This window comes from Phacochoerus africanus, chromosome 9 (assembly GCF_016906955.1).
Source record: "Phacochoerus africanus isolate WHEZ1 chromosome 9, ROS_Pafr_v1, whole genome shotgun sequence".
Classification (NCBI taxonomy): domain Eukaryota; kingdom Metazoa; phylum Chordata; class Mammalia; order Artiodactyla; family Suidae; genus Phacochoerus; species Phacochoerus africanus.
The window spans coordinates 126,385,501-126,398,790 of NC_062552.1; the positions used below are offsets into that span (position 1 = coordinate 126,385,501).

General features: G+C 45.5%; 1 protein-coding gene and 1 non-coding gene across 4 annotated transcripts; both read left to right on the forward strand.

Annotated features, from left to right (window-relative positions):
• The first annotated feature begins 787 nt into the window (after window positions 1-787).
• On the forward strand, window positions 788-11,977 carry EIF5 (eukaryotic translation initiation factor 5). Of its 3 annotated transcripts, none has more exons than XM_047795096.1 (12): window positions 788-1,157; window positions 1,742-1,953; window positions 2,844-3,123; window positions 3,234-3,315; window positions 3,608-3,780; window positions 4,981-5,092; window positions 6,300-6,445; window positions 6,913-7,071; window positions 7,389-7,550; window positions 8,240-8,404; window positions 8,759-8,893; window positions 9,789-11,977. In XM_047795096.1, exons 3-12 carry the CDS (start codon window positions 3,052-3,054, stop codon window positions 9,876-9,878), a joined length of 1,296 nt encoding a protein of 431 aa, XP_047651052.1. In that variant the 5' UTR covers window positions 788-1,157; window positions 1,742-1,953; window positions 2,844-3,051; the 3' UTR covers window positions 9,879-11,977. The 3 variants fall into 3 exon arrangements, with proteins under 3 accessions (XP_047651052.1, XP_047651051.1, XP_047651053.1); XM_047795095.1 differs by lacking the exon at window positions 788-1,157 and adding an exon at window positions 1,488-1,606; XM_047795097.1 differs by lacking the exons at window positions 788-1,157; window positions 1,742-1,953 and adding an exon at window positions 2,276-2,722.
• LOC125137041 (small nucleolar RNA SNORA28) lies at window positions 5,799-5,924 on the forward strand. The gene has a single exon (XR_007137350.1). It is a non-coding gene; the product is annotated as a small nucleolar RNA SNORA28 (small nucleolar RNA).
• Window positions 11,978-13,290: the final 1,313 nt, after the last annotated feature.

Below are 13,290 nucleotides of genomic sequence, written 5' to 3' on the forward strand. Positions count from 1 at the left end.
TTTTTTAACAGTTTCTAAAATAAGTTAATTTGTGTGCAGCCATGCAAAAACCCAAGGTTTCAAAACTGCTAAGTCATGCCCCAGCATCAAGCAGAGACGCATGTCTGGGATCTATCATTCTAGTTTGTCTGCCAGGAACTCTGGTACCAATAAAGCATTAAACAACAATTATACACCACTGCATACACTGTGGGATTATAACAAAAGCCCCTGCAGCAATGGACAAATCACTTCTCTCACTTGTGGGTCATCTTTTTGATTTATTCTCCCCTCTGGCTCTGTTCATTTTTAAATGGTTTTTATAAAGCTTATGAAACCATGGAAGAGTAGTCCTAAGCGTTGATTTAAAAAATCAACATATCTTTCAATTCTAACCTTGCAGGTTCCACGGGCCTAAAGCCAAGGTCAGGCCCTTATCCACCCGCCCTGTCTTGAAAACACTGCTCCTTCATCCAGACCCAGGAAACCACACTACTGCCCCCACACTGCTCCAATGGCTCCCTTGAACCAAAGGCTCGGTGTTTTGGCTCTTGCTGTATTAGTCGAGTATGTTTTCAAATTTCAGGGTGTTCTCTGGCTGCGTTCTTGCTTGCGCTGAACCTTTTACACAAAATATAAGTGTATCGGGAGAGTTTCTGTAATCGCCTCAACAGAACTAAAAATATGCCAGGCTCTTTGTAGTCCTTTTCAAGCTTATGTGGGAACCTCGGGAGGAACACCTGCTTTGGGCTGTGCTTTGCCCAGCACGGAAGTCACAACTTATGAACGGGACGTAACCTCACGTGATGCTTATTTCGAGCAAAGAGGTGATAGAGCTCGAGAACCAAGACCGCTTTCCGGAGGCCCCGTAATTACGAACTAAGGTGGTGTTTTTTCGCTTTTAGAAAACGGGTGGACGGGAGCAGCCAGCCAGGCTTGGCTTGGCTTGTAGGCCCGGCGCCGCGGGAGGAGCGAGGCGGGCTGCAGGTCACGACGGCCGCGGCCACGCAGACCCGGGCTTCGGAGGAGACAAGGCTGCGCGCGGGACGGAAGACCCAGGCCCTCCAACCTTCGCCACCTGCCCAGGCCTAGAGAGTGAGGAGGAGAACCAACTTCTTTTGCAAGACTGGACGACGGGCGAACTCAAGAAACGAAAGAGGCAGACGAGGCCCCGAGAGGTGCGGGCCCGGCGCGGGGAGAACTCGCGCGGAAAAGCGGCCTCGGGAGCAGCGAGGCCGCGACAGGGCCCGCGGGGGAGGGGAACCAACCGCCATCTTCCCCGGCTCCCAAACCGACAAAGCACAGCCCGGCGGCCGAACCTCGCCGCCGCGCCCCGCCCACTCTCGCGAGACCGCGAGGGCCTCTGGGAGAGGCGGGGGAGGGGAGAGCGAGAGAAGGAAGCCGGGACGCGGTGCTGGGGGCGGGCTGAGGCGGCGAGCGGAGCCCCAGGAAGCAGAAGGGGCGGGGAAAGACGCGATTGACGCGGCAGGAGGGCCAATGACGGGCGACCTCGGGAGGCCCTCCGGCCAGTAGGCTGTGCGGCCTGGCGCGGGGGGCGGGCGCTGGGGCCGAGGGTAGCTTGAGCGCGGCGGCGGCGTTGTTCAGTCAGAGCGAGAACATTCCAGAGGTGAGTCCGGAGCAGGGGCGGCAGCCCCGCGCCCCCTCCCCCGTCCTCCCCGCCCGCTCGACCCCCCGCGGGCCGCTGGCTGGCGGGGAAGGCGCCCCGACGCCCGCGGCTCACGGCGCCGTCTCTCCGCGCCAGGTCGCCAGGCCCCGGGCGCTGAAGGGTGTGGACCCCGGACGTCGCTGGGACAGCCCCTCCCCGCTGCTCGGCGGCGCCTGGCCCGGCCGCTGCTCGCTGCGCTGCCTCCGCCGCCTCCGCCGCCCCTCCTCGGACTCGGGTTCACACGCGCCTCACTTCATCCCAGTCCCGGGCGAGCAGCGTTGGGTTTATGTCTTTATTTGACGAAAACGGTGAGTCGCGGGCGGGCGCGGGCCGGCGGGAGATGGCGGCCGCACAAGATGGCGGCGCGCCGCGTGACCCGCGCGTGTGGTGTGGCGCAGTTCGGCGGCGGCGCGGCCCCGGCCCCGCTCCCCGCCCCCGCTCCCCGCTCCCCGCCCCCCGCCCGGCGGCGGGCGCGCGCCGCGCGGCCCCGCCGCCGCCGCCCCGGGCTGAGGCCGGCCGGGCGGCCGCGTTTGTGAGTCACCGCCCGCGCCGGGCCCACTCCCCCGCCCCGCGGCCCCCGGCGGCGCACATGGCGGGACGGCGGCGGGGCCCGGGCCCTCGCAGGTGCCGCTGCTGACAGCCCGGAGCCGAGCGCCTGGCGTGCGGACGGGAGCGGAGGTTAACTGTGGGCACGGAGACGAGGCCAAGGTCGGGTCCGGGCCGTCCGCGGGCCCGCATCGAGCCCGGGTGTCCCGGGTGTCATGGTGGAAGGGTTCCTGTGGAGTAAGCGGTCGTTGGCGAAGTGACAGCGGGGCCGGAGTGTAGCCGGGAACGTGGTCGACACCACAGGCTCGGTTGGGGAGAGGAAGAGTCTGCGTTCGGTGGGCAGCAGCTGTTAGGAGGGGGCCACTCCGCAGAAGCAAACCGTTGGCGAGACTGTTTGGTCTGATGTAAACTCAACGCCGCTGAAGCAGCGTCGTCTGTGTGATAACTCCCCGTCGAAGCCACATCTTCGTCAAAATGGAGGCCTTTACTGTTGCTGCAGGTGTTCGGTGTTTCATGAGAATTAGCCGTCAGGTGAAGGGAGATGTTTTTAACCGGGGAGAATTAGGCGTAATTAAAGCGAATGGACAGGCAGGTGTTTCAACGCAGAAATGGCGTTAAATGTGGGGGGGTTGTTCTCTCTCCTCTCTTTCAGAGCTGTTGCGCAGCCATTGGTACCTGTATTGGGGAAACATAGCATACAAGCAAGAAGCTTACAGCCTCAGTGGCGAAAAATTTTTCATGTCAGAGACCAAGAACTCTTGCAGTCGTTTATGTCATCCCTTCTTCTCCAGACAGAGGATACCAAAAAGTTGCAATCAAAGATCTCTTCATCTTATTGATAAAGTCACTAATAAGCCAAAATGTCTGTCAACGTCAACCGCAGCGTGTCAGACCAGTTCTATCGCTACAAGATGCCCCGTCTGATTGCCAAGGTAATGTTAATCTTCATTTTAGTGGTAAGGCTTAAGCTTTCCTCTTCCATTGTTAAAGATTGCTTTTTCTGGGGTAGACATTGCGAAATTAAAATTTTTACTTCCTGTAGGTCGAGGGCAAAGGAAATGGAATCAAGACAGTTATAGTCAACATGGTTGACGTAGCCAAAGCGCTTAATCGGCCTCCTACGTGTAAGTGATACCTCTTCACAAATCTGAAAAGGCATCTTACTGACATAGTTGTGATAACTGGTGGTCTCCAGATGTTGCCTGAATTGTATGCTAATTATTAGCTTCTGGATTAAGTGGAAAGTTGGGCTTTTGAAACTAATTGGTATATTACTTGTACCCACAATTACCTGAGCGACAGATTTTTTTTAATGTAGCAGTTTAAAAACAGTCATGGTTGTATAAACGAGGATGAGTAGCTAAAAATCAACTTGGTTAAATGTAACAAATTAGGTTTATTCTCTCTTCCCAATAGATCCCACCAAATATTTTGGTTGTGAGCTGGGAGCACAGACCCAGTTTGATGTTAAGAATGACCGTTACATTGTCAACGGATCTCATGAGGCGAATAAGCTGCAAGACATGTTGGATGGATTCATTAAAAAATTTGTTCTCTGTCCTGAGTGTGAGAATCCTGAAACAGATCTGGTGAGTGCCTTTGAGGTTTTTGTCGAAAGAAAAAGCAGCATATCTACTTGTGTAATTTCACTAGGTTGTGTTCCAAGAAGACAGCAGACTTAAATAGAAGTAAAGTATGAGGTCTCAAATGTTGTAGGTATTTCCATACTGGTTTTATTTATGTGAGACACTTAGTAAAAAAAAAAAAATTTTTTTACTCAGTGGGTTAAGGACCTGATGTTGTTGGTAAAGATGAGGGTTCAATCCCTGCCTGTAAACTACTGTGTAGAACCTAGCTAAATCTCTGGTTCGAGCCCTGGCCCAGGAGCTTCATGTGGTGTAGGTGTGGCTGTGAAAAGGGAAAATATTCTTTTGGTCATTCCTGCCATGGCACAGTGGGTTAAGAATCTGACTGCAGTGGCTCCTCCCCCATGTTTTCTCCAATAACGCTTGCTGCAGAGGTGTGTTTCGATCCCCAGCCCAACACAGCAGGTTGAAGAATCTAGAGTTGCTGCAGCTGCAGCATAGGTCACAGCTGTGGCTTGTATTCAGTCTCTGGCCCCAGAACTTCCATACACAAGTTTGGCTATAAAGGTTTTTTGTTTGTTTTTGGTCTTTTGTCTTTTTAGGGCCACACCCATGGCATATGGAGGTTCCCAAGCTAGGGGTTGTATCAGAGCTGCAGCTGCCAGCCTACACCACAGCAATGTGGGATCCACGCTGTGTCTGCAACCTATACCACAGCTCAAGGCAATGCGGAGCCTTAACCCAGTAAGTAGGGCCAGGGATTGAATCCTCATCCTCATGAATACTAGTCTGGTTCATTAACCACTGAGCTACGACAGGAACGCCTATAAAGATTGTTTTTTAATTTAGGAGTTCCTGTTATGGCTTAGTCATGAACTAGGATCCATGAGAATGCGGATACCTCAATCAAGTGTGTTAAGCATGTGGCGTTGCCGAGAGCTGTGGTGTAGGTCACAGAGGCGCCTCTGATTGGGTGCGGCTGTGGTGTAGGCCAGCTCCTGCAGCTCCAATTTGACCCCTAGCCTGGGAACTTCCATGTGCCGAGGGTGTGGCCTTAGATAACAAAAAAATTCAAAAACATTTAAAAATTTTGTTTTGACTGTTAAGCTGGGGTCTTTTGATGGCTAGGGATTTTCACATTTTGTTCCTGCCAGGATTTTCATCATGTTACGAGTGATGTAATTATTTTTATTTTTTTGGCAGCATGTCAATCCAAAGAAGCAAACAATAGGTAATTCTTGTAAAGCCTGTGGCTATCGAGGCATGCTTGACACACATCATAAACTCTGCACATTCATTCTCAAAAACCCACCTGGTAAGTCTCTATAATAACCTTCTAAAATCTTAATATAAAGCAACTGATTGTGGGGAGCAAAATGAGAATGTTTCTTTGCTGCTGTAATAAAACTGTGATAAAGTTGACCCTTGAACATCTGTACAGTGAAAAATTGCATGTGACAATACTGCCAGCTCGCTGCAGCTAAAGATTCAGTGAACTGTGGATGGTGTAATACTGTAGTATGTTTTTATCTGAAGATATATGCATGTAAATGGACCTTTGAGGATTAAACCCATGTTGTTTAAGGATCGGTTGTTAAATTCTAACCTTTTTGTCATGTGTTGTTGAATTTAGAACTTTATTTATTTTTAGAGCCAAACCCAAGGCATATGGAGATTCCCAGGCTAGGGGTGGAATCAGAGCTACAGATGCTGGCCTACACCACAGCCACAGCAACACCAGACCCTTAACCCACCAAGCAAGGACCAGGGATCAAATCTGTCCTCAAGGGTGCTAGTCAGACTTGTTAACTGCTGAGCCATGATGGATTTTCCTAAGACTTTTCTGATACAGGTACTGTTGTCTTACATACTGTTACGTGAACTAAACCATATCCTTAAACTTCAAGACACATGTATGAGATAGTTTTTGGTGGAACAAATTGTGACGGATCTACTTCTGGAATACCTCTGTATAGATGCAGGTCTTCAGTCATTAAGCCCAAGAGGCTTTAAAGCATTGCAAGCAACACTCTGTGGCAGATGATCAAAACTGTCTGACACAATTTGAGCTTGCTATAGCAAGAAAGTCTAACCTATTCCGGTGTTCTCCTCTCTGTGAGACAAGCCGTTATATAGACTTAAACAGGGTTCCACTTCAGCTGTTGGCTAAATTGCAGTAGGTAATGCCCTTGTTTGAGTTCACCAGGGGTGGAAGGGGAGAAGGTTGAGTGCCTAATTCACTGGGTCGTCTGCGGTATCATCACTTCATGTCACCTTTACCCAGTAATTAATACCACTGATATTTGGGACATTCCATTCTTAACTTGAGTCACTTGCCTGTGAGATACAGCAGATAAATGTGGTTTGTGAATCCTTTTAGAATTAGAGGTAGCATTCTGAGTGTGATTTTCTGAGAGGGTTTCAAAGGAAAAGGATGGGCAAAGTTTTAAATATTCATGATGGTCAAAAAGGTGTAACATAAGCCATGGTTCTAAGCTTGTACTTCCCTCTTGTTCCTGTAGAGAATAGTGACAGTGGTACAGGAAAGAAAGAAAAGGAAAAGAAAAACAGAAAGGGCAAGGACAAGGAAAATGGCACCGTGTCCAGCAGTGAGACACCACCACCACCACCACCACCAAATGAAATCAATCCCCCTCCACATGCTGTGGTAAGTGTAAGGTTGATGGGTGTGGTGGGCCCTAAAATTGTGTGAGATGTGACCTTTGGTTGACAACTAATAAAGCCAGCCTTCATTGAGCACCACACTATATTGGGTTCTAGGTGCCATTGATGGAGGTGAATGCCATTTTAGAACCAGGAGTCTGAAATACTTTTAAGGTTTCTTTGGCCAACTTTTTTTCTTTTTGGTCTTTTTAGGGCTGTACCATGTCACATGGAGGTTCCCAGGCTAGGGGTCAAATCAAAGCTGTAGCTGGCTGGCCTATACCACAGACAGCAATACCAGATCCAAGCCATGTCTTCGACCTACACCACAGTTCCTGGCAACGCCAGATCTCTAACCCACTGTGCGAGGCCAGGGATCTAACCTGTGTCCTCATGGATGCTAGTAAGGTTCATTTCCACTGAGCCACAGTGGGAACTCTGGCCAAGCATTTTTGTCCGTCGTATAAACAGGAAGAAGAGGAGGATGATGACTGGGGGGAGGATACAACAGAGGAAGCTCAAAGGCGCAGAATGGATGAAATCAGTGACCATGCAAAAGTTTTAACCCTCAGTGATGATTTGGAAAGAACTGTTGAAGAGCGTGTCAATATCTTGTTTGATTTTGTTAAGGTAAAATAGTTGCTTTAATATTCTGTTGATCAGCATATCTGCTTCTACCCAGTCTTAAACTTTTATTAGATTTTGCTTAAAGCTGTGTACTCGGCAAATAATTTTTTTAATACTGTTTTCTGAAATGTTCAAACGCAAGTCTATTTTTTTCTGTTTATTTAAATATTTTTGAGGGTAGTTTCAGGCACTGTCCTTAGCAACTGTGTATCATTTACCCATCTTAGAACTGTCTTGAATTAGGGGAAAGTCAGAGCAAGGACTACCTATCTCTAGAGTAAAATGTGCCTCCACCTACTGAATCTTCCTTTTATTTACAGAAAAAGAAAGAAGAGGGTATTATTGACTCTTCTGACAAAGAAATTGTAGCTGAAGCAGAAAGATTGGATGTAAAGGCCATGGGCCCTCTTGTTTTGACTGAAGTTCTTTTTAATGAGAAGATTAGAGAACAAATTAAGAAATACAGGCGCCATTTCTTACGAGTAAGCAACTTACTATACATTCGTAAGTGAGATTTACAGCTACGATCTTGGATACCTTGTTTTCATCTTTTTATTCCATCTGTCATCCTGAAAATGGAGATAATTGACCTGCTGTAGCAGAGTATCTGGAAAACTATTTGTAAATTACAGATCTGAGACTCCTAAGGCAGAGTTCTGGTTGGTGGCCCAATGGATTAAAGATCTAGCATTGCCCACAAGCTATGGTGTGGCTGTGGTGTAGGCCAGCAGCTGCATCTCTGATTCGACCCTGCACTTGTAAGCCAAAAGTGCAGCCCTAAAAATTTTATTTTTGTGTTTTTGCCTTTTCTAGGGCCATTCCTGTGGCATACGGAGGTTCCCAGGCCAGGGGTCCAATTGGAGCTGTAGGCTATGCCAGAGGTTACAGCAACACCAGATCCCAGCTGCGTGTGCAACCCACACCACAGCTCACAGCAATGCCAGATGCCTAACCCACTGAGTGAGGCCAGGGATCCAACCCGCAACCTCTCATGGTTCCTAGTCGGATTCGTCAGCCACTGCGCCATGATGGGAACTCCAGCCTTAAAAATTGTTTTGAAATTTTTAATTTAATAAAAATTTTATAAAAGGAATTCTCCTAAGGCAATTTAATACACTTGGATATTGGAATTGTCAAGAAAGCTTGTTAATGCCGGGATGTCTATTTGCAGTTTTGCCACAACAACAAAAAAGCTCAACGGTACCTTCTTCATGGTTTGGAGTGTGTGGTAGCAATGCATCAAGCTCAGCTCATCTCCAAAATTCCGCATATCTTGAAGGAGATGTATGACGCAGACCTTTTGGAGGAAGAAGTCATCATTAGCTGGTCGGAAAAGGTGGGGAATATATAAACAAGCTCTTCAAGATGAGAAATACTCTAGGGGCTTGCGGGGGGGGTTATGTTTTTTGAAGTCATAATTTCTAATATTTAGTGTCTATGTTGAAATGCAGTCCCTTTGCGTGACTGGCGTACTCTGAAGTGTGGTTCCCACCATCACCAGGGCCGCTTTCTAGTAGTAACCAAAGAAAACTTCATGCCTTTTAATAATTAACTTGCTGAATGTGTTTATTCTGTTGAGAGTTAAAGGTTAGGGTTTGGCTCAGTCCTCAGAGAGAGATGAGTATGGGCAATTACATGAATTACTCGTTTAAGTTTCTCAAGCTGCAAATTTAATTGAACTTAATTCTAGGCTTCTAAGAAATATGTCTCAAAAGAACTTGCCAAAGAGATTCGTGTCAAAGCGGAACCATTTATAAAATGGTTGAAGGAAGCAGAGGAAGAATCTTCTGGTGGTGAAGATGATGATGAAGATGAGAATATTGAGGTGAACACCAAAGAAATTATTAAATACGGTGTTGGCGATGGGTGTTTGGGAATTATAAAATGCCAGTATTTGGCAATTCCAAATTAAAACTTTTAAATGCAATAATTAGTTTATGGAGGAATTACGTTATTAGAAAAAGTGGGAGTTCCCATTGTGGCTAAGTGGTTAACGAATCTGACTGGTATCCATGAGGACGGGGGTTTGATCCCTAGCCTTGCTCAGTGGGTTAAGGAATTGTCATTGCTGTGAGCTGTGGTGTAGGCCAGCAGCTGTAACTCTGATTAACCCCCTAGTTTGGAGACATCCTATGTTCCCAAACTAGGGGGTGTGGCCATAAAAAGACAATTTATATGGCAATTCTATATACAATCTCCCAGATACTGTATATGATTCCAATTAAATAAAATATTGTCTGAGTTCCCTAAAGGGAGGTTGTTTTATTTCGGTGTAGGTTGAGTGTAGTGGTAATGTCTACAAAAACGAAGATACTCTTAGGCTGCAGAGAGGTTAACTTAGTTTGGAATAACAAAAATTTTCTTGGGCATTCCCATTGTGGCTCAGCAGTAACAAACTTGATTGAATCCCGGGGGACATGGGTTCTATCCCTGGCCTCACTTTAAGCATTTGGCGTTGCTGTGAGCTGTGGTGTAGGTCATAGGTGTGGCTGGGATCCTGCAGTGCTGGTGACTGCTGTAGGCCAGCAGCTATAACTGATTCAACCCCTAGCCTGGGAACTTCTATATGCCACACATGCGGCCTTAAAAGAGACAAAAGGAAAAAAAATTTATTGCAGAATAATGTCTCTAGGTAGTTTTCCTTTTTTGACCATTGGTTTATTTTTGTAGGTAGATTTATTGGGATAGTTTATCAGTTAAAAAAATTTTTGTTTCATCAGGTGGTGTATTCGAAGACTGCCAGCGTACCGAAAGTTGAAGCTGTGAAGTCTGACAACAAGGATGATGACATTGATATTGATGCCATTTAAAGGGGTGGGTGTAGCCCAGCTTAACTGTGTAATGCTGAGAATCTTTTTGCATCATCAGGCAGAAGTGCAACATGTATGTGCAAAAGCTAAAATGGCTTAACATCATGCTACACTTTCTACTAAAAATGTATTGCTGTGAGTGGTCTGTAATTAAACCCAACAAGACATCTAGGGAGTCCATACACATCAGTGAGCAGGTGTAGTTTGCTTATTTATAGCATGTTTCTTTTTGAAAAATTAGTGGTGGACACATTTGGATCACATTTATACAGTTATAAAAATAAAGATTTGATTTTGGTCATTCTTCAGATTTGGGGCTCGAATGACTTAAGTTGAAATGGCTCCTCTAAAAAATGTTGCACCATCATTTAACTTGACAAGATTATTGGAGCCTGTTAGTATTGTTGGGTGCTGAGACTATAAAGAGATCTTCAGCAGAATGTGAACGTAAACTTATAATTATCTTACTCAGCCATTAAGAAATAGTACTTTGAAGTCTTATCTTTAGTCCTTCATGTTGGCGTGTGGTAATGTCCATTCCTCCCGTGCCAAGCTGGACTGTTTACCAGATGACAAACACTTTACGAAGAAGTCGAAATGACCTGAGTGTCCTATAAATAATTTTAAGAGCAGGTTTTGAAACTTGAATTATTTTTGGGGTTTTTGTTTTTGTTTTTGTTTTAGTTCTTCTATACTTGCCCCAGATTGTAGTCTTTGAGGTCATGTGCATTGCACGTTGGATGAGCCAGGGGAATTACTACATTAACATTTAAGCATTTTACGTGTATGTAGCTGTTGCTTTATACTGAGAAAACGGAGACTTTGGGGAGTGATTAGCTCTATGATTTTATTTGGGGGAAGCAGGAAAAGGTGCACTTGATCTCTAGCAAAAACTGAGCATAATTTTTCGTCATTTACTCTTGTGATACAACTTCCCATTTCAGAATATTTAGACATACTGTATCTTTTGTTCAGTGCAGATTTTTCCCCAGATAATATGGTTCTTTGATGCCTTTTACATATTGGACATATAGCTTATGCGTTTTAGGTTTTTGTTGCTATCTTGCCAAAATAAGTGTCAGTTATGTCTTGATTTCTGCCCCCTCTCCCTCAAATGTCTTATTTTTTAAAAAAAAACTAAAAGCATACTTCAAAGTCAGAGCCCTTATTTTGGTATAAGACTTGGGTTTTATTTCACATTGAACGTAGTTACCCAAGAAGTCTGTGGTGATGGCAAGTGAAAGTAAAAGCAGCTGACGGGCCTGATTCAGCCAGTCCTGGGCTGGCTTTCTATTTGGGCATAATTCTTGTGTGTTCCTTGTCCCGTTTGCTGATCTAAACTCAGTTGATATCGAGGTTTCTGACTACATCTGAGAAATCATCTTCAAGGTAAAAATATAAAAGGTATACTGAAAATCAAAAATACATGGAGTGAAGAATTTTGTTGGAGCACTGGCTTAGGTCTTTCACCTCTTTGTGATTCATCTCAGACTACAGTGAAACTCTTAACAATGTAAGTTTTTTTCACATTGAAATTTACAAACAACTGGTATGATAAAACTTTGCTAGCTTGGTATTTTAAGCAAACCCTCGCAATCTTAATGGAAAGGAACAAACTGGTCTCCAGCTGTCCCCCCATCCCTATAAATTTGGATGAGATTGCAGGAGAGCCATATACTTAGAGGGAATGTGCTTTGTCACACCAAAGAGGTTTTTACAAATCCACATCTCACCTAGGTTAAGTTTTTTTTGCCATTGTCTGAAATTCTGTAGGGAACACCGGTTGATCTAAGCCTGTTGTATTCAGCATACCCATGTCAAGCTGATGAGGTCCTGTTATGGAGGGGTTTCCCCCCCCCCCTTTTTTTTTCTTTTATTTGAAGGAAAACATGTTCAGGGCTTCTAAACACTAAAGAGAAAACTTTGGCTTAGACCAGTGTTTTGTCTAGTGCCAAAAATGGAATTCAAATCCACATAGTGAGAAATTGATTCATAGCAGCTATCCTAATAGAGTAATCCTTCACTTTGCTCTATTCAACTGTCTTAAAATTTCCTGTTTCAAACAGCTATGTTACTTGATTAAAACAATGTTAAAATTATTTTTTGTCTCTGCTTTAATATTAAAATTAACCTAAATTTTTGGAGCATTGAAACCTGCCCTATTTTGTAGCCACTGTTTCAAATTTGTGTTTGGTACTTCCTTGTGCAGTTGCCCTCCTACTCACAAAACTGATGTTGCTCATTATAGTGGCTTTAGATCTCGTGTTCCTGTTCTGTAACTCAAATTGATAACAAGCTGAAGAGGTCTGCCTTCATCGATAGCTTCAAAGATACTGCTAAAGATTAGGTAATGTTACGAGGCTGGTCTAAGATCCTTCCAGAGTACTTAGTAAGGGGTGTCAAAAAGATTAGGTAATGTTACGAGGCTGGTCTAAGATCCCACAGTTCATCCACAAAGGGCCTGGATCCCATACAGTCTTAGTTCTGTGAAGGGCTTGGGGTGTGCTTAAGAGGGTGCTTACAAGGTGTCATGTGGACTTTCGAATAACTATTTCTCTTTATAAGAAAGGAATGTTTCTAACCAAGTTCCCTTTGAAGTTAATGAATTTAAAGCATACTATTTGGGGTTCTAAGGTTTGAGTGTTTCCCACTTGGGAGTTAGGGTTGCTTTCCATTGTTTACTCTGCCACACCAAGCCCTGACCTAAATAAAACCTTTGACCTGAAAGCTGGCCAAGACAGTGGAGACTACAGAAGTGTACTGGTATAAATGAGTCTTCTGCATTTCATGTCTGTTAGCCCAATCTTTATGGTAATCTTGAGCTGTAGTTACTGTTACCCCAAGGTCCCAGTCTCTGCGCTGTCACTGGGTGGTGGTTCTAGGTGGTAACATTTTTGACCACTCCAGAGTTTTCATAGTACTCTTAGTACCTAGAACAGTATTGCACTTGAAGCTCTGCCCTCTGCAGCTACCCTGTGGTTTATGTTCTGTCTTTTCTGAATGGGTAGAGTCATGCTTACACTCCTCTGTCTTCAGTATTCAGTTAACCCTTAGGAAAGATGCTGCATGACACCTGCTGGAGTTCTTGTGACTGGCTTGTGCACAGCCTCCGGAGTATGTGCCTTTGAGGCTTTGCTCACTGGAGGTTAGGAGCTCACACTTTATGTCCACCTACCACAGCCTAAAACGAGATGAGTTGTGAGACCTCTGGTTCTTCACTGTCAGGGAACGGAACCATACATGTGTGCTAGGATAGAGAAATAATACAGAGAGGTACCCAAAGCAGGAAATGTACGTTGTTCCCAAAGCCTGGCTCTTGGTTGTGCACTGTGCATTGGGGCTTACAAATCAAGCTAGGTCCTGGAGGCCCTCCCTATAAAACTGGAAGACCATCTTTCTGAATCTGCCTAGT